Source organism: Acinonyx jubatus, chromosome A3 (assembly GCF_027475565.1).
Source record: "Acinonyx jubatus isolate Ajub_Pintada_27869175 chromosome A3, VMU_Ajub_asm_v1.0, whole genome shotgun sequence".
In the NCBI taxonomy this organism is placed as follows: domain Eukaryota; kingdom Metazoa; phylum Chordata; class Mammalia; order Carnivora; family Felidae; genus Acinonyx; species Acinonyx jubatus.
Window position 1 is genome coordinate 103,327,439 of NC_069388.1, and position 25,655 is coordinate 103,353,093.

General features: G+C 44.7%; 1 protein-coding gene across 11 annotated transcripts in view; it reads right to left on the reverse strand.

Annotated features, from left to right (window-relative positions):
* Window positions 1–863: 863 nt before the first annotated feature.
* The window catches only part of MTA3 (metastasis associated 1 family member 3), a 217,509-nt gene continuing 192,717 nt past the window's right edge, over window positions 864–25,655 (reverse strand). The window contains exons 15-18 of one of the 11 annotated variants that reach the window (XR_003412400.2): window positions 23,525–23,611; window positions 20,663–20,809; window positions 5,448–5,521; window positions 949–4,660 (exon numbers count right to left, since the gene is read on the reverse strand). Coding sequence is in view for 8 of the 11 variants with exons in the window: in XM_027033648.2 (XP_026889449.1) it covers window positions 4,635–4,660; window positions 20,663–20,809; window positions 23,525–23,611 (260 nt within the window). In the remaining 3 variants the exon portion in view is untranslated. Of the gene's footprint in view, window positions 4,661–5,447; window positions 5,522–20,662; window positions 20,810–23,524; window positions 23,612–25,655 lie in introns of all 11 variants that reach the window. The other 10 variants (XR_008289493.1, XR_008289494.1, XM_027033648.2 and 7 more) reach the window with 10 other exon arrangements.

Genomic DNA, 25,655 nt, shown 5'->3' on the forward strand with positions numbered 1-25,655 from the left:
TAAAAATACTGCAGTGAGCAATTGTGAACACACTTGAGACAAATGAAAAAAGAAACTTCTCAGGGCTACTGTGCTCCATCTTGAGGGGTCCCCCTGCTCCCACAAACCTTCCCTGACCACTAGTCCTGCCTTACTGAGCCCTCTATCCCAGAATTCCTGCAAGAATAGACACAGCCTTAATTACCAGGCTTCTGGTCTCTGGTAACCTTGTAGGTGTCAGTCTTGCTTCTCTCGTGAAACCCTGGAAAGAAACTCGGTGTCCCTCTCTCTCTTTTTAAAAAATCTCTCACAAATCTCGGCAAAGAATAGGTGCACTTCACAGACAGGGGCTGAAGGGGTCCTTGAGTGCATCTACAGTGGCTCCTAGCACAGCACCTGACACAGAGTCTACACTGCAGTCAAACAGGTTTGAAGCAATAAAATGCACAACAGAGAATCATTTCTACAAAGCAGGTTTCGGCACTCAGGAAACAGTGGAGAATGCCAGGCATTTGGATCAGGCTCCCTGTCCCTTTAACAAAACTCAGACATTTCTCTTCTACTTACAGACCTGAGAAGAAGGTGCTGGACTTCCATCTGTGTAACGTGCAGCTCCTGGGTCCATGTCACCTGCTCGGTAGCCTTCCTCTCACACGGGGGCCCAGCACACAGCCCCACAACCCAGCACTGGGCACAGCAGTGCAGGAGTGGTTGATGGGGAAGGTTTCTCCTCATACCTCCAGGCCCGGGGGACATAGGGGTCAACGGCCACCTCCTGGAATGACCTAGCTTCATGTCCTCAGGATGTGGCTTATGAGACAGTAGAGGAAAATGCAGACCCTGGGGTAAGGCCTCTGAGAGTCTCAGTGTGGCTGGGGGCAAATCAGCCTAACCAGCCTGGCCTGTGAGCTACGCAGGGGGCCAGGGAACCCAAGACAAGGAGCACCTGATGCTGAGCGCTGGGGCGAGCGCGCACTGAGCCTTCCGGCTGAGCCACCATCCCAGCAAAGGACAGCATAAAACCAGGCATAATCTCCAGAAATTTATTGGAAACACGATACAAACTGATCAGTAGACGGCATCTACTTACAGACAGACAGTCCACACTGCAATATCACGCTCTGAATGAATTATCCTGGGGAAACACTCATGACCACTGATGCATGGTCCAGGCTAGTGTCCTCTGGCAGGGAAAATCAGAAATTGGGGACAGAGGGAATGGAGGGGAGGCATGGACAGAAAACTAGGACATGGCTTTCCTGAGGGGAATGGTGAGGTGGGATTGCTAAATGCATAAATTCCCCCAAAGGAAAACAGGGACAGCCGTTAAGAATAAAGGCTTTCCCCCCTCCCTTCCAAAAGCATTCTCCTCTCTAGGTGAGTGAGAGTCTATGAACCCCCCCCAGGGGCAGCTCCTCTGTCTACCCTCAACGGGGTCTTAGGATAGCGTGGGGACATAAACACCAGGCTGGACATGACACAGGGCAGACGGAGGACACACACGTCCCAGCCTGCTTGCCCTCAGACCCTCTCCTCTACCTCCCCCGCTCTGCTCTGAGTGGTGGGCCTGACCACTGCAGCGAGCTTCTCCTGGGACCCCAGGTCATCTGGCTTCCAGTGGGGTTTAACTAACGAGAGGCACCTGAAGAAACTACAGAGCACGAGGAAAGCAGAAGCCAGGCTATTTGTCCCCCACACCTGGGGAGCAGGGACTTTTCCGGCAGGGACCATGCCTCCCCATGGCCCCAGCTCCCACGAGATCGGCCTCTGTGGGCCCCAGTTCCTCCCAGTGGCTCTAGTCCCCGTGCTCTGGTAACATAGCCTCTCCCCATGTCCCACCAGCTTTGGGTGGTGGCAGTTTCCTGCTGTCGTTCTCCACCTCTGGGCTGCCCCTCATTCTCCTGTTCGGCCTCTCCGCTCTTCTTGTTTCTGTGTTCAACAGTTCTCTGGATTAAAGCTCCTCTGTTTTAAATACTTGGAGTGGCTTCTGTTTCCCCGGTTGGACGCTGACTGATAGAAACGGGGCTGTGGGCAAGGTACAGCTGTGAGAGGCGGGCTGAAAACCAGTCTGTCCCCCTCTTTGACACTATCTCTAGGAGTGGGCAGGTGGTGATGGCAGAGGGGGAAGATGGCTTGTGAACTTCTGTGTCTTCAACCAAGGGAACACAGATCAGGCTCAGCACAGCGAGTGCCACTGGGCACGTCTGCTGTGGCCGTGCAGACGGATCCCGCATGTCCACCCCACAAGCTCACTGCACAATGGTGACGCTCGGGTCCCAGGAACGGGGTGGCTGGGAAACCCTCTCAGCACCAACTGCTCAGAACGGCCAAGGCGAAGGTTAGAGGCTCCTGGGTGTCATTCTTCCAGTCCCTGGAGTGTTCAATCAGAATGCTGGGAACTTTCCAGAGATGAAATGGGAACGTAAGATCTTCGTCAATGGCCTCTTTGTAGGAGGATGGGGCTGCAGAACCTGGAGTTCTTACTACAAGGTGAAGAGCTTTCTTGGTACATGTGGCTCAATGCAAACTGCATGTGTCCCAGAGCTAAATGGGAGCTACAACTGGGGTGGGTGGGCTTCTCTGTTCTCCTTTCAGACCAGGCTTGGCCCCCAACTCCAAATCCCCTGGGCCTGGGTGAGGAGGGACTCTCCCAACAGGCAGAGAGAAGGAAGCTGGCAGCAGAGTCATGGGCAGCAGGCTTTTCTCTAATCAACAGTCACATATCACATGGGTCAGGAGAGGTGCGTGTAAGGGCCAGGGAGCCATTGCACCTTCTGTGTCCGTGTGTGACAATAAATCCAGGGCAGGACACAAGACAGCCTTCCCATGTCTTTCTTTAGAGAGAACACACCATGTGGCATGGGAGGCAGAGTGCCAGTTGCCTCTTCTCCCAGGGCTTTTTGGAGGGGGCTTCTCTGCAGGGAACCCTGAGGGCGATGCCTATCACCTCCGCCCTGCTCCCTGGACACCTCTGACACAGGCCTTCCATTGGGACCCCAAGCCACAACCCAAAACAGCTCCAAGAGTTGGTAGTGGTGAGAACATCCCCAGGTCACCCTTGCAAAAGCCAAAGGTGAGAAGCAGCCCCTTAGAAGAGAAGCCATGCTGGCTGCAGAACTGGAGGGAAAAGGCAGCTCAATCTCTCGGCATCGCTTTCAGCCGTCATCCACTGTGTTCTCTTTGCTGAGCTGAACCCAGCCTCTGAGGATCTGGATGTCTACAGTGTCGTCATTTTAGCGATACTGCACTCTGCTTGGGAGGTCAGGGCGGGGGGGTGGAGGTAGGGGAGAGTGTCAACTCAATTGTAGTCATTCTGTCCTGCAACCACCTGGCTGTCTGGCCATTTATCCAGCTGCAGACCCCAGGGACAGCTGGAAGGCCAGACTCCAGTTTTCCTTCACGGTGCCGTGAGCCTGTGCCCTGCAGCCTGTCCCTGAAATGGAGGACAGGGAGTGGCCAGACTCATGTGCCTGGGGGGGTGTGGGGCACTAAGCTATTCCTGCCTCTGCAGCTGTGTGCACAGAGCCGCAGAATGGCCAGCCTGCCATGCCAGCGAGGGCTGGTGCTGAGGGCAGACAGGAAGAGCCCAAGCCAGCGAAAACCGGGTCACAGGCACGTCTCCCGGGGCCTAGGCACATGTGTTCACAGAACTGTCTGGGCCAGAAAGGTGGGGGGCTCGTGGTCATACATACACACTCACCTGCACACACAGATCTCTCACTTCACCCTCGTAGGCCAAACAGATTCCGTCTGCTTAAAACAAACCTGGGTGATTTGTGACTCGTGGAAGGACCAACCTGGCTGCAAGTCCTTGGCGGCTGGCTGGGCTGTAAGGGAACAGGGCAGTACACGAATGGCTTGTCACAGTGATATACACGCTTGACTCCGTTTAAACACCTGCTCTTGCTGGAGCTGAGACCAGGGAGAACCAAGCAGGACACCAGCCTCTCTCTGACAATAGAACACATGATATGAAGAGCTCACAGGCTTACCAAAAACGATTTTCTTATTTTTCTGTCAGAATCTCATAATTCTGTACCTAGGAAGGGTGGAGGAGGGGGAGCTGAATATAGAATGCAGGGGTGGGAGCAAAATTTCCCCGTTAAAAAATATAAAGATGAAGCCTATTGAGAGAAAGCCAAGTGACAGTAACGGCAAGGATGGGGGGATATCATGAACGGCATAAACAGTGGCACATTTCTTAAGAAAAATCCATTCAGAAAGATGCCATGTCCCTCCTGTACACCATCGTGGTGCCTACAACAGGGCTGAGCGGACACATGCAGGGCAGCCGCAGATCTGAGCTCTCAGCAGCCCTGCTGCCCGAGGAGCCGCTGGGCCTAGGAGCAGAGGGCTAGAGAAGGAGGAGGTGCAGGGGCTCCCTCGTCCCCTCAATTTTCAGGCAGGTCCCGCCGTGGGACAGTGAGGTCTCTGAGAGGAAAGCGAGGTGACACGGATTCATACATGGAGATGCAGCTTTGGGGACGTGTACTCCCACAGTTTCTTCCCCTGCCCCACCGAGTCTCCAGGGGGCACATGTGTCTGTCTCCCACTGAGATGTACTGGAAATGGGGCTGCCTCCTTCCCAGGCATGACTGTGAACATCAGCAGGACAGTGTAGCGAGTCTTGGCTTATAGGATGAAACAGGGATAGCTCAGTCCGACACGCAGCATGTGAATTCTGGGGAAGGAGAGAGACAGGGTCAAAGTTAAAAGAGTTCTGATGGAGGAGGCCAGGCGCGAGCAAGGACAGAATCAGCCTTCCCACCAACAGTGTCACAGACTTCAAGGAAAGGCGGTCTGGCATTAATTCAAATAAAAGCTCACAGGGTAGTTTAAGGCTGGAGGGAAGTCTAATTGAGGCCAAGAAAATATGTGAATGACACTGAAGTATCTTAAAAGCTGGGTTTTGGATGGGCGGGTTTGGTGGTCATGGCCAAGGCATACAGCATACCAGGCAGGTGCTGATGGGCTTATCAAACCGACATCGCGGAACGTCTCTGAGCAGATACTGAGGAGTGGGGAGCACAATTAGCCTGGAGGAGACACAGTGTGATCTGAAGTCACCATAATTCATCACGGTGATGTGGGCACTCAGAGGCTAGGAACACATTTTCCTACAGGAGGGGAGTGAACCCCAAACACCCACAGTGTCATAGCGACCCCTCCTTCCCACCCCCTCTGCTTCCCCCCAAAACCTTTAACTCTCCTTCCCAGGGTGGGTTATCTAGAGACTCTCAACAGAAACAAGTAAACGAAAAGCAGAAGTGGCCTGTAAACCACATCATCATCATCTGGTATCACTCACAAGGTTGTGAAACCTTTTGCTTGGTTATTAGGAAAGTGGCTGGGAGGGCACTGGGGGTTGTTTGCTGAGATGGGACCAGGTGCCCCAGCCAAGGAAGTGCTCAGACATGCTCTCCCATCACATGCCACTCTGCAACCAGGAGAGGACAAGGGACGCTCACCTTCACAGCCTCCCGCCATCCTGAGGAAGGTCTGCAGGATGGAGCAGAGCTGCGCCTTCACTTCATGAGCCTTTCTAGAATAGGGGAGATATATGTACACAGCCTGGTAGTTGATAGGGCTTGGCAAATATGTGTTAAATAAAAACCCAGATAATTGAGTTTAGGACTCAGGCTAACATTCGCCTTATTGAACTTACTATGGGATATATAACTGCATGATTTAACTTTCATCAGAACCTTGTGAGCATCAGAAAGGGTGGGAACTTGCTCGAGGTCATACAGTGAGTAAGTTGAGGATTTGAACCCAGATCTTCTTAATACAGGTCAAGATTTCCCTACTACACCAAGCTGCCCCATTTTCCATCCATCCCAGTAAGAGCATACTGTCCTCTTCAGTGTCTAAGTGAAGGGTTATGTATGTGTCAGAGCCTCTGATATTTCTTAGAAATCTCTCTCTCTCTCTCTCTTTCTCTCTCTCTCTCTCTTTTTGCAGGGGGTGAGGGGGGGTGCTCTGTCATTCATTTTTTGGTCCAGCCCCTGTGGAATTAAGCCATCTGCAAGAAGAGCCACTTGTAATAGTTTCCCAAGTTTTTGACCTGCCTTGGTGAACTGTGCTTTCTTTTATTTGTGCCAAACTTACCTGCTTCAGTTTCAAAAGCAACCCTCTGGCATCTAGGTTCACACCTGGCTTCTTCACGCTGGCCATGGTTTTGAGATATGTCACCTCTCTGCATTCCTGGCTGAAGAATCCCAGTGCTTACCATCTGCCCTTGCAAGGCTATCATTTCACTGCCCCGCGCTTAGAGCTTCCTCAGTCCCACCGCATTTCCTTGAAGCAAGGAACAAGAGCCATATGCGGGGCCCAGACACAGAGGCCCCAGCACAGCACAGAGCTCCAGGACAAAATGGACACTCCTTCTCAGGTCTCCTTCCTAGATGATATAGCCCAAATCATTTCCCCTTTTTGCTTATAAATACATTCTCAAAAGCATTAATCTACATTTGCTACTTCTGTCTATACTAACCCTGATTCATAAGCACTTGTTTTTTTACAAACATTTCCCTCTCGGTTTAAACTATTCAGAAGTACTTCATGTCCACGGACTTGGAGATTCTACACTCTAACCAATGCAATGAAAGCAACCTTCTTGAAGGTTTCCAGCTGCTGGATTCTGAGTTCATTTCCATCCCTTCTGTAACCCAGAGGAGAAGCCACCATCAGAACTTTGGAGGCTGGAAAGCAGATATACGAGTGATAACAGATTATGCACTCAAGAAAGCCAAACCTGAAGCTGGCAGTGTGGAAAACCAAGAACCCGATTTGTCTGAAGGGCCCTCAAGTGGCTCAGGAATTAACACTAGAGACCTCTGGCAGTGAGGGAGAGATATTGAAGCAGGGAGATTAGTTGAAGGCTGTTTGAGAAGCAGCTGGACCCCGAGAAGCCCTCCTGACTCCATACCCCTACGCAACTGCCTGCCTCCCACAAGTCTGAGTGTGTATCCTCTGAAGAGGACCCGACAGAGGGTCTCAGTCCTAGGGGACAGTAGGCAACAAGCACATTTGAGGGCAGGGCTGGCTACTCCAAACCTGAGGAATCGAGTGAACATACGCCTACTGGTGGTGAGACCTCCAGCCTTCTTCCCATTTAGCTCCCAGAAAGCATGCAGCTAAACCTTCAACTTTGGGGGGAGAGACTGTTCTATGGTATGGCATTTGTGTCCCCACAAAATTCCTATCTTGAAATCCTAATGCCCAATGTGATGGTATTGGGAGGGGTAACCTTCGGGAAGTACTCAGAGGGCGTAATCCTCATGGGTGGGATTAAGGCTCTTATAAAAGAGACCCCACAGAGCTCCCTAGCCCCTTCTACCATGTGAGGACACAGAGAGGAGTCAGCAGTCTGATACCTAGAAAAGGGCTTTCACCAGAACTTAACCATGTCAGCACCCTGATCTTGGACTTCCCAGCCTCTAGAACTGTGAGAACTACATTTATGTTATTTGAAGGTGATGCATCCACAGTATTTTGTTATAGCAGCCCAAATGGGCTAAGATAGATAGGAAGAATCTTCTCTGGGAAATGTGACCAGCCTATGAGACCAGCCTATGAGATAGTGGCATTTGAGTCACCGAACAAACGGTCCAGCCTGATCACCATACTGGGAAGTGTACTACAATCTCCCCCCATAAGCAGAGCACAGAGCTTTCAATCTGATTCTATTCCCCTACTCTTAAACATTCGTAGACAACCACAGGTCACCAGGGAAAAACCTGCAACATAAACGTCAGAGGCCAAAACAAAGAACAAAGAGAAGAATTAAAATTGGAAGAAACAGACTATTCATGGAGAAGAAAACTTAAAAAACAGAAAATGCTATAAATATCCTCAGAGGAGTAAAAAAAGATACAGTATCCATGAAACACAAACAGTATGCTATCAAAAAAATAAACAAGCAAACAAACATGAGAGAGCCAAGGGGAGCTGGCAGGGAACCTACAGAAAGACTGAAGAATTCTGCATTCTATAATGGTGGGCTAATTTGTATTAGATTAACCCTCCAGCCAATAATAGTAACAAACTTTGGATAAAATATTAAAAAAAAAACTCCTTGGAGATTCTGGAGAGCAACCAAAAATCAGGCAAAAACTGGAGGGCATATGATCCTTGAAAAAAAAAAGTGAGATTAGGGGAGATCCACTCTTAACTGGCTTTTCCTTTGTGGGCACGTTTTCCAGTACAAAAGGGAAATGGCTCAATCAGAAAACTGCAATCTAAGCGGGCTGAAGAATCAGGGAGAGTTCAGAGTTTGAGGCTGCCAATACAGCTGGAAATACAGGAGGAGGTCCTGGAAAGGAAGAGGACAGGGAAAGGGAAGCTGCCATATCTACATACAAATCCCCCTCAAATCATTGGCTGATTCTGGAACTATGCAATTGTGAGGTGGGACCCTAAGAAGCCCAGATGGAAACATCAGCTGGAAGGCTAACAAAGGCTGAGCAGCAACCTCAGCAGCTGTCTAGTACTGGGAAGACAGAGTTTGGAGTTCAAGTTCTGACAAGTGGGAAGGGCTGTGCAAACAACTTGGTCTTTCCGTTGAAATCTCATGGAACTCAGAGCAAAACTGAAATAGACCAGACCTATTAAAGCTTTAAACCAAGCCTGCATAAAACCAGAAGAGACTCTTGGATACTGACAACAAACTGAGGGTTGATGGGGGGTGGGGGAGAGGGGAAAGTGGGTGATGGGCGTTGAGGAGGGCATTTTTTGGGATGAGCACTGGGTGTTGTATGGAAACAAATTTGACAATTATATTTTAAAAATAATAATAATACAAACAAACAAACAAACAAACAAACAAACAAACCAGACTGCATAGAATCAAAGTGACCTGCCAATTTAATTGCTTGCTAGGACAAAACGCAACACTCTGCAGTGGAAAATAACAGAATCCGGAGTCTCTAAAACTTATCATCCACACTGACCAGTATTCATTAAAAACTAATAGCCTGATCAACCCACCAAAAGAAAATACAGTTAGTAGAAAATGACTAATGAATGATTCAGATGTTAGAATTAGCAGATATGGATATAAAATATTCACTATAGGGGCACTTGGGTGGCTCAGTCAGTTAAGCATCTGACTCTGGATTTCAGCTCAGTTCATGATCTCACAGTTTAAGAGTTTGAGCCCCGCCTCAGGCTCTGAGCTGACAGGGAGGAGTCTGCTTGGGATCCTCTCTCCCTTTCTGCCCTTCCCCTGCTCTCTCTTTCTCTCAAAATACATTTTTAAAACTTTAAAAAAAAAACCATAAAAAAACAGATGATTGTTGGGCACTTGGGTGGCTCATTTGGCTAAGTGTCCAGCTTCCACTCAGGTCATGATCTCATGGTTTGTGAGTTCGAGCCCCACATCAGGCTCTGTGCAGACAGCTCAGAGCCTGAAGCCTGCTTTGGATTCTGTGTCTCCCTCTCCTTCTGCCCACCCCTGCTCACACTCTTTCTCTCTCTCAAAAATAAATAGATATTAAAACAAAATTTAATAGATAATTATTTAAAACCATAAAAAAAGAAAATATTCTCTATAAGTTTGTTAAAGAATCTATAGGGACACCTGGGTGGCTTGGTTGGTTAAGTGTCTGGATCTTAGTTTTGGTTCAGGTCATAATCTCATGGTGGGTTTGAGCCTCTCAGTGAGCTCTGTGCTGATAGCACGGAGCCTGCTTGGGATTCTCTCTCTCCCCCTCTCTCTCTCTCATGTTTGTGTGTGCACACTCTCTCTCTCAAAATAAACAAATAAATAATCTTTAGCCAAAAACAAAGAGAAAAATAATCTATAAAAAAAAAGATGAATGTACAGCGACATGCAGAATGAACCTGGACCAATTTCTTACACCATACACAAAAATAAACTCAAATGGATGAAAGACCTAAATGTGAGACAGGAAGCCATCAAAATCCTCAAGGAGAAAGCAGGCAAACCCCTCTTTGACCTTGGCCACAGCAACTTCTTACTCAACACGTCTCCGGAGGCAAGGGAAACAAAAGCAAAAATGAACTACTGGGACTTCATCAAAATAAAAAGCTTCTGCACAGCGAAGGAAACAATCAGCAAAACTAAAAGGCAACCAACAGAATGGGAGAAGATATTTGCAAACGACATATCAGATAAAGGGTTAGTATCCAAAATCTATAAAGAACTTATCAAACTCAACACCCAAAAAACAAACCAGTGAATGAGTGGGCAAAAGACATGAATAGACATTTCTCCAAAGAAGACATCCAGATGGCCAACCGACACATGAAAAAATGCTCAACATCACTCATCATCAGGGAAATACAAATCAAAACCACAATGAGAACCACCTTACACCTGTCACAATGGCTAACATTAACAACTCAGGCAACAACAGATGTTGGTGAGGATGCGGGAAAAGAGGATCTCTTTTGCATTGTTGGTGAGAATGCAAGCTGGTGCAGCCACTCTGGAAAACAGTATGGAGGTTCCTCAAAAAATTAAAAATAGAACTACCCTAGACCCAGCAATGGCACTACTAAGTATTTATCCAAGGGATACAGGTGTGCTGTTCCGAAGGGACACATGCACCCCCATGTTTATAGCAGCACTATCAACAATAGCCAAAGTATGGAAAGAGCCCAAATGTCCATTGATGGATGAATGGATAAAGAAGATACACACACACACACACACACACACACACACACACACACACACAATGGAGTATTACTCAGCAATCAAAAAGAATGAAATCTTGCCATTTGCAACTACATGGATGGAACTAGAGGGTATTATGCTAAGCGAAATTAGTCAGAGAAAGACAAATATCATATGACTTCACTCATATGAGGACTTTAAGACACAGAACAGATGAATATAAGGGAAGGGAAGCAAAAATAATATAAAAACAGGGAGAGGGACAAAACATAAGAGACTCTTAAATATGGAGAACAAACAGAGGGTTACTGGAGGGGTTATGGGAGGGGGGATGGGCTAAATGGGTAAGGGGCATTAAGGAATCTACTCCTGAAATCATTGTTGCACTATATGCTAACTAATTTGTATGTAAATTTAAAAAATTAAATTAAAATAAATAAATAAATAAACGTTAAAAAAAAAGATAAACATAATGGGTAACAAGATGGTGTATTTTAGGAGAAATATAAAAAAACTAAAAGGAAATTCTAAAGCTGAAAAATACAAAATCTGAAATGAATAATTTGTTAGATGGGATAATAGCAGATCCAATACTGTAGAAGAGGGACGTGTGCTTGGCTCAGTCAGTTGAGCATATGACTTGATCTCTGGGTCATGAGTTCCAGCTGCATGTTGGGTATAGAGTTTACTTTAAAAAAATACTGCACCTGGGTGGCTCAGTCGGTTAAGCGTCTGACTTCAGCTCAGGTCATGATCTTGCAGTTTGTGAGTTCGAGCCCGCGTCGGGCTCTGTGCCGACAGCTCAGAGCCTGGAGCCTGTGTCAGATTCTGTGTCTGCCCCTCCCCTGCTCCTGCTCTGACTCTCTCTGTCTTTGAATAATAATTAAACGTTAAAAAAATTTAAAAAAATACTGCAGAAGAATCAATGAATTTGAAGATCTCTAAAAAATACTACTGAAACTGACAAACAATATGTACTGTATGACTCCATTTGTATAAAATTCTAAAAAATATAGTCTGTGGTGACAAAAAGTGGATCAGTGGTCACCTGAGATGATGTGGGGAGATGGGGTGGGTGGGAGAGTAGATTATAAAGGGGTACAAAAAAGTTGTTGAGGGTGATGGATAAGTTTATTAAGTATATAATGGATGGATAAGGGATTGTGGTATTTCCTGGGGTATACATATGTTAAACTTATCAAGTTGTACATTTATTGTTATTCATTTAAAAAAAAAGTTTTTTTTAACGTTTATTTATTTTTGAGGCAGAGAGAGACAGAGCATGAATGGGGGGAGGGTCAGAGAGAGAGGGAGACACAGAATCGGAAGCAGGCTCCAGGCTCCAAGCTGTCAGCACAGAGCCCGATGCGGGGCTCGAACTCGTGAACCACGAGATCATGACCCGAGCCAAAGTCGGACACTCAACCGACTGAGCCACCCAGGCGCCCCGTTACTTATTTTTTTAAAGTTTGTTTATTTATCTTGAGAGAGAGAGTGTGTGCAAGCAGGGGAGGAGCAAAGAGAGGAGGGGAGAGAGAGAGAGACTCCCAAGTGGACTCCATGCTGACACTATGGCTGTCAGTGGGGCTCAGTCTCACAAACATGAGATCAGGATCTGAGCTGAAATCAAGAATTGGATGCTTAATCGACTGAGTCACATAGGCACCCCTCAAGTTGTATATTTTAAATATGTGTAGTTGAGGGGCACCTAGCTGGCTCAGTTAAGTGTCCCACTCTTGATTTCAGCTCGGGTCATGATCCCAGGATTGTGGGATACAACCCTGCACTGGGCTCTGTGCTAAGCGTGCAGCCTGTTTAAGATTTTTCTCTCTCTCTCTCTCTCTCCCTCTGCCCCTCTCCCTACTCATGCTCTCTCTTTAAAAAAAAAATGTATATAACATATATATGTACATATATATATATACATATATATGTATATCTATAAGAATATATATAAGGATCATTTCACAGTGATAAAAAGGTACAAAAGACCTAAAAATTCTAATTATATATATCATCAATAACAGAATTTCAAAATACTAAGGCAAAAATTGACAGAATAAAGGGAGAAATAGACAAATCTGGTTGGAATGCAAATTTGAGAAAGTCTCCCAGAAAATAGAGCAAAAAGACACACAGAAAGAAAACTGGAGAGACAAAGGAAAATCGGAGGACCAGTATAGGTCTAATGTCCAATATCTTGACCCTTTCTTCTGCTGACTTTACAGTTCCAGATACCTTAAATGTGGTCAGCCTTGTTTCCCCAGAACTCACTCTTGGCCTTGCTCCCCGGCTGCCCTGGAAAGGGGCTCCTTGTTGTCACTCAGCGAAGCTGCAGTTAGACTGTCATGGAAACAGTCTTCTCAGATTATCTTCTTCAGGCACCTCCGTTTAACAAAGTTGCCTTCAAGCTTGCTCCTCAGTTTTACATTAATTGCTTTTCATATTCATTTATATGTAAATAATTGTTGATAAAAATAAATATTTGGTTGAGGGAGAAAAATGCATAAATTATAACTCAGATGTTTTCTGAGCTTAAAGAGTACTCAGTCATCTGGAAGGGAAAACAGGAAACAGGAAAAGAAAATAATAAAGAGCAAGGTTGGGAAGCTTAAAATGAACCCAGGGGGAGGTCTCCAAATCAACTGGGCTGTGACAAATCCTTCCATTTCCATGGCCCTGGGGGGCCCCCCCGCAGATTCAGAACACTCCTCACTTCCATCCTGGGACCCAAAGAGAATGCTCAGGAGGATACCTAAATCAGTTGATTTCAGGAGTTGATCTTTACTTCCTCGGGGTATCAAGATCTAATACTGATGTCCTAATGCCTTTCTCAGACATCTGTGTCTGCTCTTTTGATGGATGGGTCACACTTACTCTAAGGAAGAGTTGTTTCTCAGGGACCTAATCCCCTTCTTCTGCTGTCTCCCTCACTTTCCTTTCCCAAGCATCTACCTTTCCCCACAAAAAAACCAGGACTTAGCTCCCAAGTCAGGGGTTCCCTTTCTTTCTCAGAGATTCATCCTCTACATGTCACTGAGAATGGGAATACATTGGGACAGGTTGGTTAAAAAGGTTTCCTGTTGGGGCGCCTGGGTGGCTCAGTCGGTTAAGCGTCCGACTTCGGCTCAGGTCATGATCTCACGGTCTGTGAGTTCGAGCCCCGCGTCGGGCTCTGTGCTGACAGCTCAGAGCCTGGAGGCTGCTTCCGAATCTGTGTCTCCCTCTCTCTCTGACCCTCCCCCATTCATGGTCTGTCTCTCTCTGTCTCAAAAATAAATAAACATTAAAAAAAAAAATTAAAAAAAAAAAAAAAGGTTTCCTGTAATGACCCTTGCAGGCAAACAGAGATTGACTGAGGAGGCCAGAGCTGCCCCTGAGACCTGAGGACCCTTGAGTAACTACCATGGACTTCTGTCACTCTTCTAAGATCTCCATATTGCTGAGAGGGTATCAAGTATAGACCTCCGACAGGCTCACACACTAGTATTTCCCTCAGGAATAGGATAAAAGTATTCTCTGGAAGAAACTGATATTAGTAAACTCAGGAATGGTCCCAGGGGTGGCCGATTTGACATCCTTCCAGAATATTCCAAAACACCAAGTTGTTAATTACTCATGCCTAATGTACTTGGGTCTTTCTCTACAATGCCACCCTATGGCATCCACTCCCCTCAGATAATGCTTCCATGTCCCGAAACTCTCTAGATATATTAGGTACTCTGCTATAATTACTTGACATTCAATAAACCCTGGGGCCATAATGATCCATTGGAAAATACTGAAAAAAAAATTCAAAGTCACTTTTATCTATTAAACCAGGTTGTAACATTACATCCTGAGACAAGGAGATCAGAGGCAAATCCAGGGGCACTTGATGTTCTTCCATAAACACTATTTTGGAAAATAAAAAAAAAAACATGAAGTCTCTTGAAATGATATAAAAATGTTGACAGAAGGTGGCCTGGGCCCAAGTGTGCCTAGGAATGCCATCAGCTGTTGCTGGCAGTCTATTTTTGTTGGGATTTGTGAAGACAGCAGAAGCATTCTCAGAGCGCTCTCCCTGCTCTCACTGGTACAGTGGACCTCCCACCCCCCATTTCCCGGAGTTGGGATGCAAACAGCTGGAGCTGTTGAATCACTGAGTCAGAAACAAGTCGTCCAAAGGACAGTCTTCACACCCTAGATCATAATATTGTACTTAGAGGCATCCACATTGGATACCCTCTTCATAGGGGACTTAGAGAAAGGATATTACTCAATGTGGAAAACAAATAAGGAAAAAAACCTGAATCTGCACTGTATTCACAGACCCCAGGGGAAATAAGCCAGAAGAGAGCAGATTAAAAAGGAGTTTACTGTACCATTCATCAATTTCCTTGGCTCAGATGCCCTGACTCCATCCCACTGATAACTCACCTCTCTCCTGAGCCTATTGGGTTTGGTATACTCGACACACTGAATCCGGCTTCAGTAGTACCCCTGGGACAAAAGCTGTATCATCTCAGAAAAAGATGACAAGAGCACACCTCCAATTGATGTCCCCTCGGTCATATCACTACAAAACAGAAGTTGTTCTCTAGGGTCCCCATTTGATAAAGACGGAGACATAGCAGGCAGACGCCTGTCCCTGTGCAGCAGAATAAAAGATCTGCTCCCTGGGGCAGGGAGGGCCAGGGCATCTTCTTAGGGGTCAGGAGAGAGGGGTCAGCCCCTCTCTCTCCTCCCTGGAGTGTTTTCTGACTCAGCCCTCATTCTGAAAAAGATTCCGCTGTCTCAGGATGGTGATATTCTATCCCCTCTGCTGTAGGGTCTCTAACTGCCGGAGCCTACACAAGGCTAAATGAGCCCTCTTTATCAATCTGATTTCCTGTCTTTAATACTCCTTTAAATAGCTTAATCAAAGGCAATTTCTCTTTATAGATACCGGGCCCTTCTAATGTGCAAATATACTTTGGAACACACCCATTTACTTCCAAGCAAACCCATGAGTCATTTTTTGGAAATCCTATGTTTATGTCAGAAATAAATGTAAATAAATGTGTTGACATTTTATTTATATACAATCCACATATGACTACAAAAACTTTGGTTGATATCTTAAAATTTTCAAAATAGCTCTTCTAAAAAGGGTGGGGGGATAGAATCTGAGCACTTAATGAATACCTACCATGAGTCAATGCTGGGTGTACCCTATAATTTAATTTAAACACATTTCACCTTTAGGTGATTCTGTGAATTTTCTCTTGTTTCTTTTTTCTCCCCTCTCTCTGACACTAATATAGTTCTTATGCCCTACATTTCAGAAAATGTAGGGGGTATGTTACGGGCAGAAAAGCCTCACAGAGGCAGGAGATGGAGGGATAGCTTTGATCAGACAATCATGGCTTATACCTCAAAGTCTACGTACAGAAAAACACCTACTATGTTCCTCTCTATATTCACAAACACACACCCATCTCCAACATGCAGAAAACATAAACATCTCCCAGGTACTTGTTGCACTGAGCACACAAATCCTGGTCCTTATACACCAAGTGGAAACAACCTCAGATTGGAGTTTAAATCTCATCTCTGCTACTTGTTAGCAGTGTGGCTTTAGCGAAATCCCTCAACCTCTTTGAGCCTGGGGTTTTTCGTTATTAAAATGCATGTTATAACAACTATATCATAAAGAGTTTGGAAGATCAGGGGCACCTGGGTGGCTCAATCGGTTAAGCATCTGACTTCGGCTCAGGTCATGATCTAACGGTTCATGAGTTTGAGCCCCGTGCCTGGCTCTGTGCTGACAGCTCAGAGCCTGGAGTCTGCTTCAGATTCTGTGTCTCCCTCTGTCTGCCCCTCTGCCACTTGCACTCTGTCTCTCACATTATCTCAAAAATAAATAAACGTTAAAAAATAATCTTTAAAAAAAAAAAGAGTTTGGCAGATCAAGTGGTATAAGGTAGAGGCAATATCTTTAATCATTATCACAACCCCATTAAGGCAAATGAAATTTGTACTTTACAGAGGAGAAAACAGGTTTCAAGAATCTGAGTGATTCACCCAAGGCCACACAGGAAGTAATCAGAGAAGTGAGCAGTTAATCCTAGATGGTTCCAAACACTTAGAGGTACGTTTTCCCCCATGGCACAGAGAAATCCCATCTGCCCTGTTGCCCTCTCTTTTGGGCTCTCACACATGGAAAGCCTTTTTCCAGTAATTGCTCTTCTCTCCCCACTGATCTCAGGGCTTTCTCTACTCACAGCTATGTGGAATTAACCAAGTCAGCCAAATGTGGCAGGTACTTGGCTCGCTGGCAATAAAAAGGTCACCAAAGCACCTGCAAGTCAGCAAAGGAGATAGGATTTGGAAAGCATGTGATGGCAGGTGGCACATTACTGGCCCACCACCTGACGGGAAAGACTGGAGTATAGAGGCCTGTGGTAAGGAGCCGTGTAAGTCTATGTTTTGAAATTTCATTCTTCCTGCCATTACTGACCCCAAATAATGAGGCTTCTTACGTATGCAGATTCTGTTTTCACCCTTGGAGTTTAAGTTCCAGTAGGGGAGTCACAGAGGGCTGGGTGTGGCCCAGTGCCAAGGGTTAAGCTTAACAGAAGACACAGAGGTCTGATTTCCAACCATCGGTGCCTTTAAGAGGCCAGGGCCAGATGAAAGACAGTGACTTTCAGGAAGATGATAAGAAGCTGCCCATCATTTAAAAATTTTTTGTTTAACATTTATTCATTTTTGACAGACAGAGAGAGACAGAGCACAAGCAGGGGTGGGGCAGAGAGAGAGGGAGACACAAAATCTGAAGCAGGCTCCAGGCTCTGAGCTGTCAGCACAGAGCCCAACAATCATGGCCTGAGCTGAATTTGGACGCTTAACGAAGCCACCCAGGCACACCCCCACCTTTTTTTTTTTTTTTAATGTCAGGTAAAATCCTTCCTACCAGCAGGAATCCAGAGCCTCTTTATCCATCATCATGAACTTCCAGCTGAAGGTGGAGGGTGAATAAAGGGGGGCAAGCCCCTGAGAAGGGGACAGGAAGCCCTAACGCTGAGATATGTGGATATGTCAGTACAGTCAGATTTTGTTTCCAGTTAAATTAGTTCTGTCCACCAACATCCTGTTTGGTGTGCTCATCTGTCTGGCATGCTGGTAATTAAGTAGCAATGCTAACAGATTTTATTATTGGATCACAGGGCGAGGCTTTTCCATGAGTTTGTATCCATCAATTCCAACAAGTGATGGTATTGACTATCTCATGAAAACTCACTATTGGCCTGATTTTTTTTTTTTTTTTTCCCTAGTACTTTGAGTTCACTTTGGAAGCTCAGGTTAGTCTGGATCCTATGTCCCAAGGAAATAAGAAATAGACCCCTTTATCCCAAGGAAAAGCTTCACTGGGAGTACAAAAATGGGGACATTTTCTACAATGTGTGTTTCCCTTACACTTGTCTCTCAGCTCCACACCCATGCATTTAAATTCAGCTTAGTGACGCTGGGCCTGGGACTCTGCAAATACTTCTCCTTCGCCATCCGGCTCCCTGATACACCAGTAGGGGGTGCTGGAGGGAGGCTGTAAGGCTGGCAGCCACAGAAGGCACTTGCCGGGTCCTGCTCCCGCCTCACACCACCCCCCTCCCCCCGGAGCAGGTGCAGTTTGCTCCGTTCCCAGCTTTGCTTCACGCTCCCAGAACCAGCCTCATCACACTTGAGAGATGCCAGCACCCGCAGAGCAGCGCCTTTCCTCGGGGCCTCAGTTCCAGCTCCTCGGGCCTCCTCGAGCCTCTAGCATGTGATAACCGCAACTGCCTGCTTTTGCTCTCCCAGCCCTAGGGATGGCGGCTGCTTCCTGTGCCCCTCACCATGTTCCGTCACCTATTCTGTCCTCCAAGACCTGCAGTATTGACTTCTTACGTTAAGTTAGCGAGAACGACTTCTGCGTTTTCTACTTTGCTGACAAATGTTTGAGAGCCACAACTTCTTTTATAACCGTGGTTAAGAGCAAACTCTGAAATCAGCCACACCTGAATAGGAATCCCAATCCCTTTATGCAGTGCCTGGTAACTTTGGAAAATTTAATTTACCTCTCTCTAGGTCTCATTTTTCTCAGTCACTTTCATTTATTCAATCAACATTGATTAAACACCTACTAAGTTCCAGGCACTGTGCTAGGCAGGAGAAATACAATGTTATGCAAAACAGTTAAATGCCCTGACCCCGTAGAACCTTCTGTCACGTGAATCAAATGAGATAACACAGGTAAGGCACATGTCATCCAGCCTTCCTCTCCATACCATGCCGGGAGAGCAAAGACAAAAGGGTCTGGAAGGATAAAGGTGTCTCAACAGCTAAGTCTTTCCAGAAAATGAGATGAGTGTCTTTCCCTAAACAAGGCTGAAGGTCTCCGAAAACATAACACCAGGGATTCATTGTACGTCCTGTCCATTCCTCCTGCTCGGAGCAGAGAAGCAATGACCTTGCAGCAGCAATCTTCAGAAGGAAATGGGACAAACAGGCGTAGAGAGGGAACACTATGAGGTGGCATTTTTTAGAAATTCTAAAGATATAGGTAGCTGTGATACAAGGAAAGAGCAACGTGAATTGCAATGTGGGGCTAGGACTGGGGCCCAGTGTGAGTGTGACCATTGGGCCCAAGTGGAAAAAGAGAGTAGAGAGCTGTTATACCAACTGTAGTCATTACAAGAGTCTTCTTACCAGAAAGTGTAGATGTACATGCATGTGTATGTATCAAATGACCTGGAACTTAATTTCTGCTTTCAACAACAGGACTATACACCTAGAGAGGCCAGAGAGGTCATGAGGTGGAAAAGAAAGATCCCTGATTCAATTTAAACCTGAATCCAAAAGCCCCAGGCTGTGGGCAAGCAAAAGCTGGAAAGAAATCCAATCTCCACATTTGGACACAACCCGTCCTTAGTCTTCTGCTATCCAGATACTAGGCGTATTGTGGCAGAAATGGCCAGTGTCCTTGTTAGCGAAGAAGTATCCTGCAAGACTACTGTGTAGCTAAGTTCTTGAAAGTCATATCTATAACATATTGATATCCTATAAGTGCAAACTAAACTCTTCACCCTCAATTTTTTATTCATTTTGACATCACTGGGACCACGGAAAGTCATACTGAAGGAAAACAACCACGGGAAACGATTACTAGAAGGTCTATTCCACATCCCTGCTCTAGGGCCTCATTATAAATAATTTACTGTCATTGAAGGAATTTAGAAGCCCTGAAGACATGAAAAGCCTGGAGAGAGTTTTACTCGTAAATAAATACCAACGTTTCAACAATCAAGACAGCTTCAAATTCCAGGACTGTTGAAATGAACAGTATATACTGCCTGCATGATTTATTATGCTTGTGCTGATGGTCCAAATGGGGAGGATAATTCAATTCCACCTGCAGAGTCATTATAGGGCCAAGCCCCAAGAGAAGTACTTTGGATAAGAGGTGATATTTCTCAGCTTTTCCATTTCGAACAAATTATTATTTCTGTATTTGAGACATCACCCAGGCAATCTCCTTCATGACTTGTAGCACTCTTGAGCAATTAAAAAAATTTTTATAAGGTAAAAGAAGTAGGGGACAAATGCCAAATGCAAAATGATCCGCAGAATGCCGAAGAACCCTCCCCCCAGAGAGCACGGCTGCCTCAGACATAAGGTGAAATCGTCCCTTCTGCTCAAGAAAACATAAATGAGCAGTGAGTATGCATCCCAGCAAGAACATTATCGCCTAGCAGAGGCAACCTGATAAATACAGACTTCCTCTCCAAACAAGTCTCCTCACAGGGAATGTGAGCAAAGGGCCCCTTCTGAGGTGAATATCACTTGGCAAAATGTCCTCACCGTGGCACGCAGCAGCCTTCCCTCTTCTCCCCTTACCACACATTCAGTTCAATTAGAGGGTAGAAGAACCTGTTTGCTATACGTCTTGCATTTGTCATGGGACATGCTGAGAGCCGACAAGGGCAGAGAGGCCCTGGCCTATCAGACCAGCGCCCCCCCAGGATTCCTGGGCTTACATACCATCCAGGCCATTGTGATGACTGTAGTTCCTTTTCCCCAAAATGCTCAGAGACGTGTGATTTGGGGTGGTTAGCATCCGCTTGGTAGTGGGGGTTTGCAGGCTTGGTGTAGATCGAATGACATTAGGTTTCTTCGAAGGATGGATCTCTGGCAGGGGGAGAAAAGGTTTCTCAACTCAGAGCATGGTATTAAAAATCTCTGTGTGCACTTACATTGCCTAATAGGCACACATCTTACTTCTTAATGAGCTGAGAGTCAGTTCCTTATGAGCCAGCCTGTTTTCCCAAGGACCTCCATAATGATTCAGCTTTAAGTGCTGTTACCATGGCTTTCCTTATCAAAAGTGAGCTGCCTCTTCCTCTGCTAGCTGGAGCTCTGAGCTTCATGTTGGGAGTACAAGCAACAACGACAACAACAAAAACCACCAACAGAAAGCCACTGCCGCTTCAGAAGGTCACTGAAACACAGATTTACTAAGGGAATAAGGCAGCCAACTCTTCAAGGTTTTAGAAATGTAAACATTATCTGGAGAAGTAGCCTGACAGAGAAAACTAACTCTGCTCTATCAAAACAAAAACATAGCATGCAGCATGTCTGGGGTGTGAGAGATTTCTGAAAAACAAGATTCCTCATCTGGCTCTGCAACCAGGGTTTAGGACCAGGGTTAATCACGGCCAGTCCAGAACATGTGGATACAGCTGAAACCTGACACCAAACTCCAAATTCTACAGTCAAGACGTAGTGGAAGAAAAGCTTTGATGGAGGATATAGCACACAACGATAACGTGCATGTGGCATACTGTGTTTACATCAAGTATGTTGTTGTTGGCCACATAACCCAGAATTACTTGCGTATTTCGGATAAAGCAGGAGGACAGAAATTGCAGCCTATAGGAACTGGATTTGAGGATCTCAGTCTGTTACTGATATGGACCACCTCTTGTCCAAAGCTAAACCTGCTTACTGATTCTGAGTCACCAGGTGTGCACAAGCCATCCTGTCTTCCCAGGGGAGGGCCAGGATATCAGCCTCATTTCCTGAAACTCAGGAAAACGGTTAGGATTGTTAGAAGTACTATATCTTGGTCTGGTCAAAACTCTACACTCGCCCAAATTCAGGAACAGATCAAGGGCTAACCAAAATGGAGTGCTGATTTTTTTTCACCGTGGCATTGAAGGCTTGCCAACCTTTTCATTACAACCTCCACACTACACTCCTTCCAGACCAGACAACTTGCCTTTGGACTCACTGAACCCTTTATTTATGAAGTTCCCTTGGCCTCAGAAAGGAAAAAAAAATTTTTTTTCCTATTGTTCTACCTATTTAAATACTACTTTATCATTCGAGGCTGAGATCAAATACTGCTTTCTCCACGTAGGCTGCCGGAACTCTCATCATCAGAAGTCACTCCTCCTTCTTCTAACTGTCCAATGAATATTGCCTGTAATTCCTTTATAGGAGCTAATCATTTGCTTAATTGTCCTTACCTGTGTGCTTTCCCTACTAAACTAAGATTTTGGAGGGCAGAGTCTTACTCATCTTGGTGTTCCCCCAAATCAATTAGCATAGTGTCTTGTACGTAGTAAAAATTCAGATACGTTAGGTAGGGATGTGTTTCAGCTAGTAAGAAGAGGACGGCTTTGGGCTTATGTAGTAGGCACAAAGACCAGTTTGCCCATAGGAGGAACACACAATTACCCGTGGAAAAACTAATATGCAATGTTAGCTGCATATTAGAAATATGCAAATATTAGAAATAATTCTATTTCTTATGATCAGAGACTTTTCCTTGCATGGTGGGAGAAGGGGCTTCTAGGCTTACGTCCTGCAAGGGAATACAGACAGCAACCTTCAAGGACTTGATCACCATGACTAGGTCCTGCCTATGATAACCAGGTGATGTTTTCGGGGGCTATCAAAGCAACTCTTTAGGCTCTGAGAAATAAAACAAGAAATAAGGTGACCAAGTAAAATCAAAGAGGGAGCTGTGAGCTTCTGACTTTTGGATGTGCTGATGAGGACGAGATAATATACCAAGTTCAAGGCTACACTTTGAATTTTAAAGGCGTGTCTAGAGTCTGAACACTTCATAACCGTGTATCTTTCTGACAGAGCAATAAGGTTCAATGCAACTCTTTCACTTTTACTGAGAAAATAAAAAAAGCAAGAATATTAGAAGCACAAAAACATGCCATTATAGCTCCTACGTATACCAGGAACCATTTTAGGAACCATTATTTTGTAAATTACCTTAACACTCGCAAAAAACAAAAAGAGGGTGACTGCCTACTGATTTTGACAAATACTATTCTTAATTGTGCTATTTCAACATGTATATGGAACCATCACCTTTGGCAACTTCCAAGTTAAATAAGATGATAAAAACTAGAAAGCAATACAAATGTTTCCCTTTCAAAGTAACTTTAATTGGTACATTAAAACCATAAATATTTTTTAAAGGTGGGTTAAAACCACTTTTATCTCATTAAAAAAAATAAGCCAAGTGGAAGGATTTAAATCAAAACATTAAGAATATTCATCCTCTAAAAATTTAGTGATTCTTATTTTCCTCTTTTTGCTTCATCTGTATTTATATCCATAAATATACATTTTTATTTAATGATTTTTTGGGGGAAACAGTAAACATATCCATAACTGTGTGCATATGCTGTGTGTATATATTTTGGTAATACAAAGAAAAGTTTCTAAAACAAAATAAATGGACTATATATAGGAAAGTATCCAATTTCAGCTACTTGAAAGGCTTGGATTTAGTTTAAGTGCATCAATTTAGAGTAGCCAAATACTGAGAAGATACCGAAATTGTTGTTTGAAATTTTCCCTCTGTTAGAAAATACCCACCTAAGTACCCAATGATACATGCCAAAGGTTTCCTAGTGCTTTTGCTTTTCAGTGGGCTTCCAGATAGTTCGGCATGTCTGTCTGCATCTGAGGAGAGAAGGAAACACGGAGACAACCAATGAGGCTGATTTCGCTACCTATACTACACATACTGCAGAAAAAAAAAAAAAAAGGTGCAAGTGGATGACGATGCAAAATATCCACCAGATTCCTGCATAGTTTCCTTTGGGTTTGAGAAAACTGTTTCTAGTTCTGGTTCCCAATTACTGAATGAAGGATTTACCTGGAGAACCCTCACTTTAAAGCCTCACAGGAGTATAGCTAACACACATTTTACACATGTGCTTTGTTTCTGTGTGGGCCTATCGGCAAAATAGTAAAAATATGCTTCCTTTCTAGCCACGGCATTGCTTCGATACAGTAGAAAAACTTCTGTGCAGTATGATGTGAAACCAGTCCTCATGTAAGATGAATCTGGCATAGAAAACAAAAACGACAGCTGACAGAGGCAACACACTTGGCCATCCTTGACCTATGGGAGTGAGGCTCTGCTGAGAAGTCTTCATCTCTCTTGATTAAACTCAAGTCCATTAGATAAGAGCCTCACGCGGGTAAAAGTGGGTCACTGGCTTTATTGCTGGTTTTCTTATCCTTCATATCCTACTGTGATGTCACTAGTGCTGAGATTCAAAAGGTTCCCTGTATGTAGACAGAGTATGTCATCCATTAGTCAGAACATTACGATACTGAGAATGGATATTAGCATTCATAAAAGTTCACATCACGTTCCTCATACCCTACCAGAAGACATTTGACGGAGAAAAATAAAGCATACAACACAAACACTCTCTGTGTTGTAATTAGCTGTCATTAGGGTGGCAGAGTAGATGTGGAACATGACTGCTCTCACACCAAAGAGTTAAGGTACGAAAATACAATTTGAAGGGACCAAAAAAAAAAAAAAAAAAAAAAAAGGGTACCGAAATGTTTTTTAAATTTGCAGGTATTGTCATAAAGCTTAACAAGGTAGTTTTAGCAGTATTATTTTGCTACGTTTATGCTTTTTCCCCACCTTCAAATACTTGACAAAAATGTTCTGTAGGTTTTCTGTGGCTGAGACCACATTTTTAGGCGTACCTACAGAAAATTGCTTTCGACATCCATAGGAATATTCTGCACTATTAGTGTTAAAATGTGCGATTCAATCTGGAATCTCAAATCATTTAAAATTAAAAATTAACTTTTTCATAAGCTCTAGCCCTCTCACCAAGGAAACTACAATTTTTTTAATGTTTTTTATTTATTTTTGATAGAGAGAGCATGAGCAGGGGAAGGACAGAGAGAGAAGGGGACAGAGGATCTGAAGTGGGCTCCATCCCGACAGCAGAGAGTCCAATGCAGGGCTTGAACTCAAGAACTGTGAGATCATGACCTGGGCCAAAGCTGGACATTTAACTGAGTGAGCTACACAGGTGCCCCACCAAGGAAACTATTTTAACTATTAAACAGAAAGAGGTGGCAAAATAGTATTAAAAAAAAAACCCATTTATAATAAACAAAGCACATATTGCAGACAGCCTCAAGTAATAGGAATCTGAATATGCATCCCAAGTACTGGCTAATTATTATACAACCATGGATAACTATAAATGATCCAATTTCTTTTCTGGCTCAGTGGATTTCCTTTGGAAGGAAAATTATTAAGATACGAAAATTTTCACCTGTTGTTGAACAGTAGTGAAAATATAAGAAGAAATTCTAAGCATATTTTGGAAGAGTAATCTAAATAAACATTAAAAAGCAGCATGGGGGTTGCCTGGGTGGCTCAGTCGGTTAAGCATTAGACTCTTGATTTTGGCTCAGGTCATGGTCTCATGGTTCATAGGATCAAGCTTTATTTCAGGCTTTGTGCTGAGTGTGGAGCCTGGTTAAGAATCTCTCCTCCTTTCTCTCTCTCTGCCCCTCCCCCCTCCCCCAAATAAATAAACATTAAAAAAAAAAAAAACAGGTAGCACAAACCCTGCAGGGATCAAATACCTGCCAAATCACTAGTATTTAATACTAAATAATTCCTTCGTAATATTGCTAATTCACGCAAATTTCAAGTTAGACTTGGGATGAGGACAAGAGA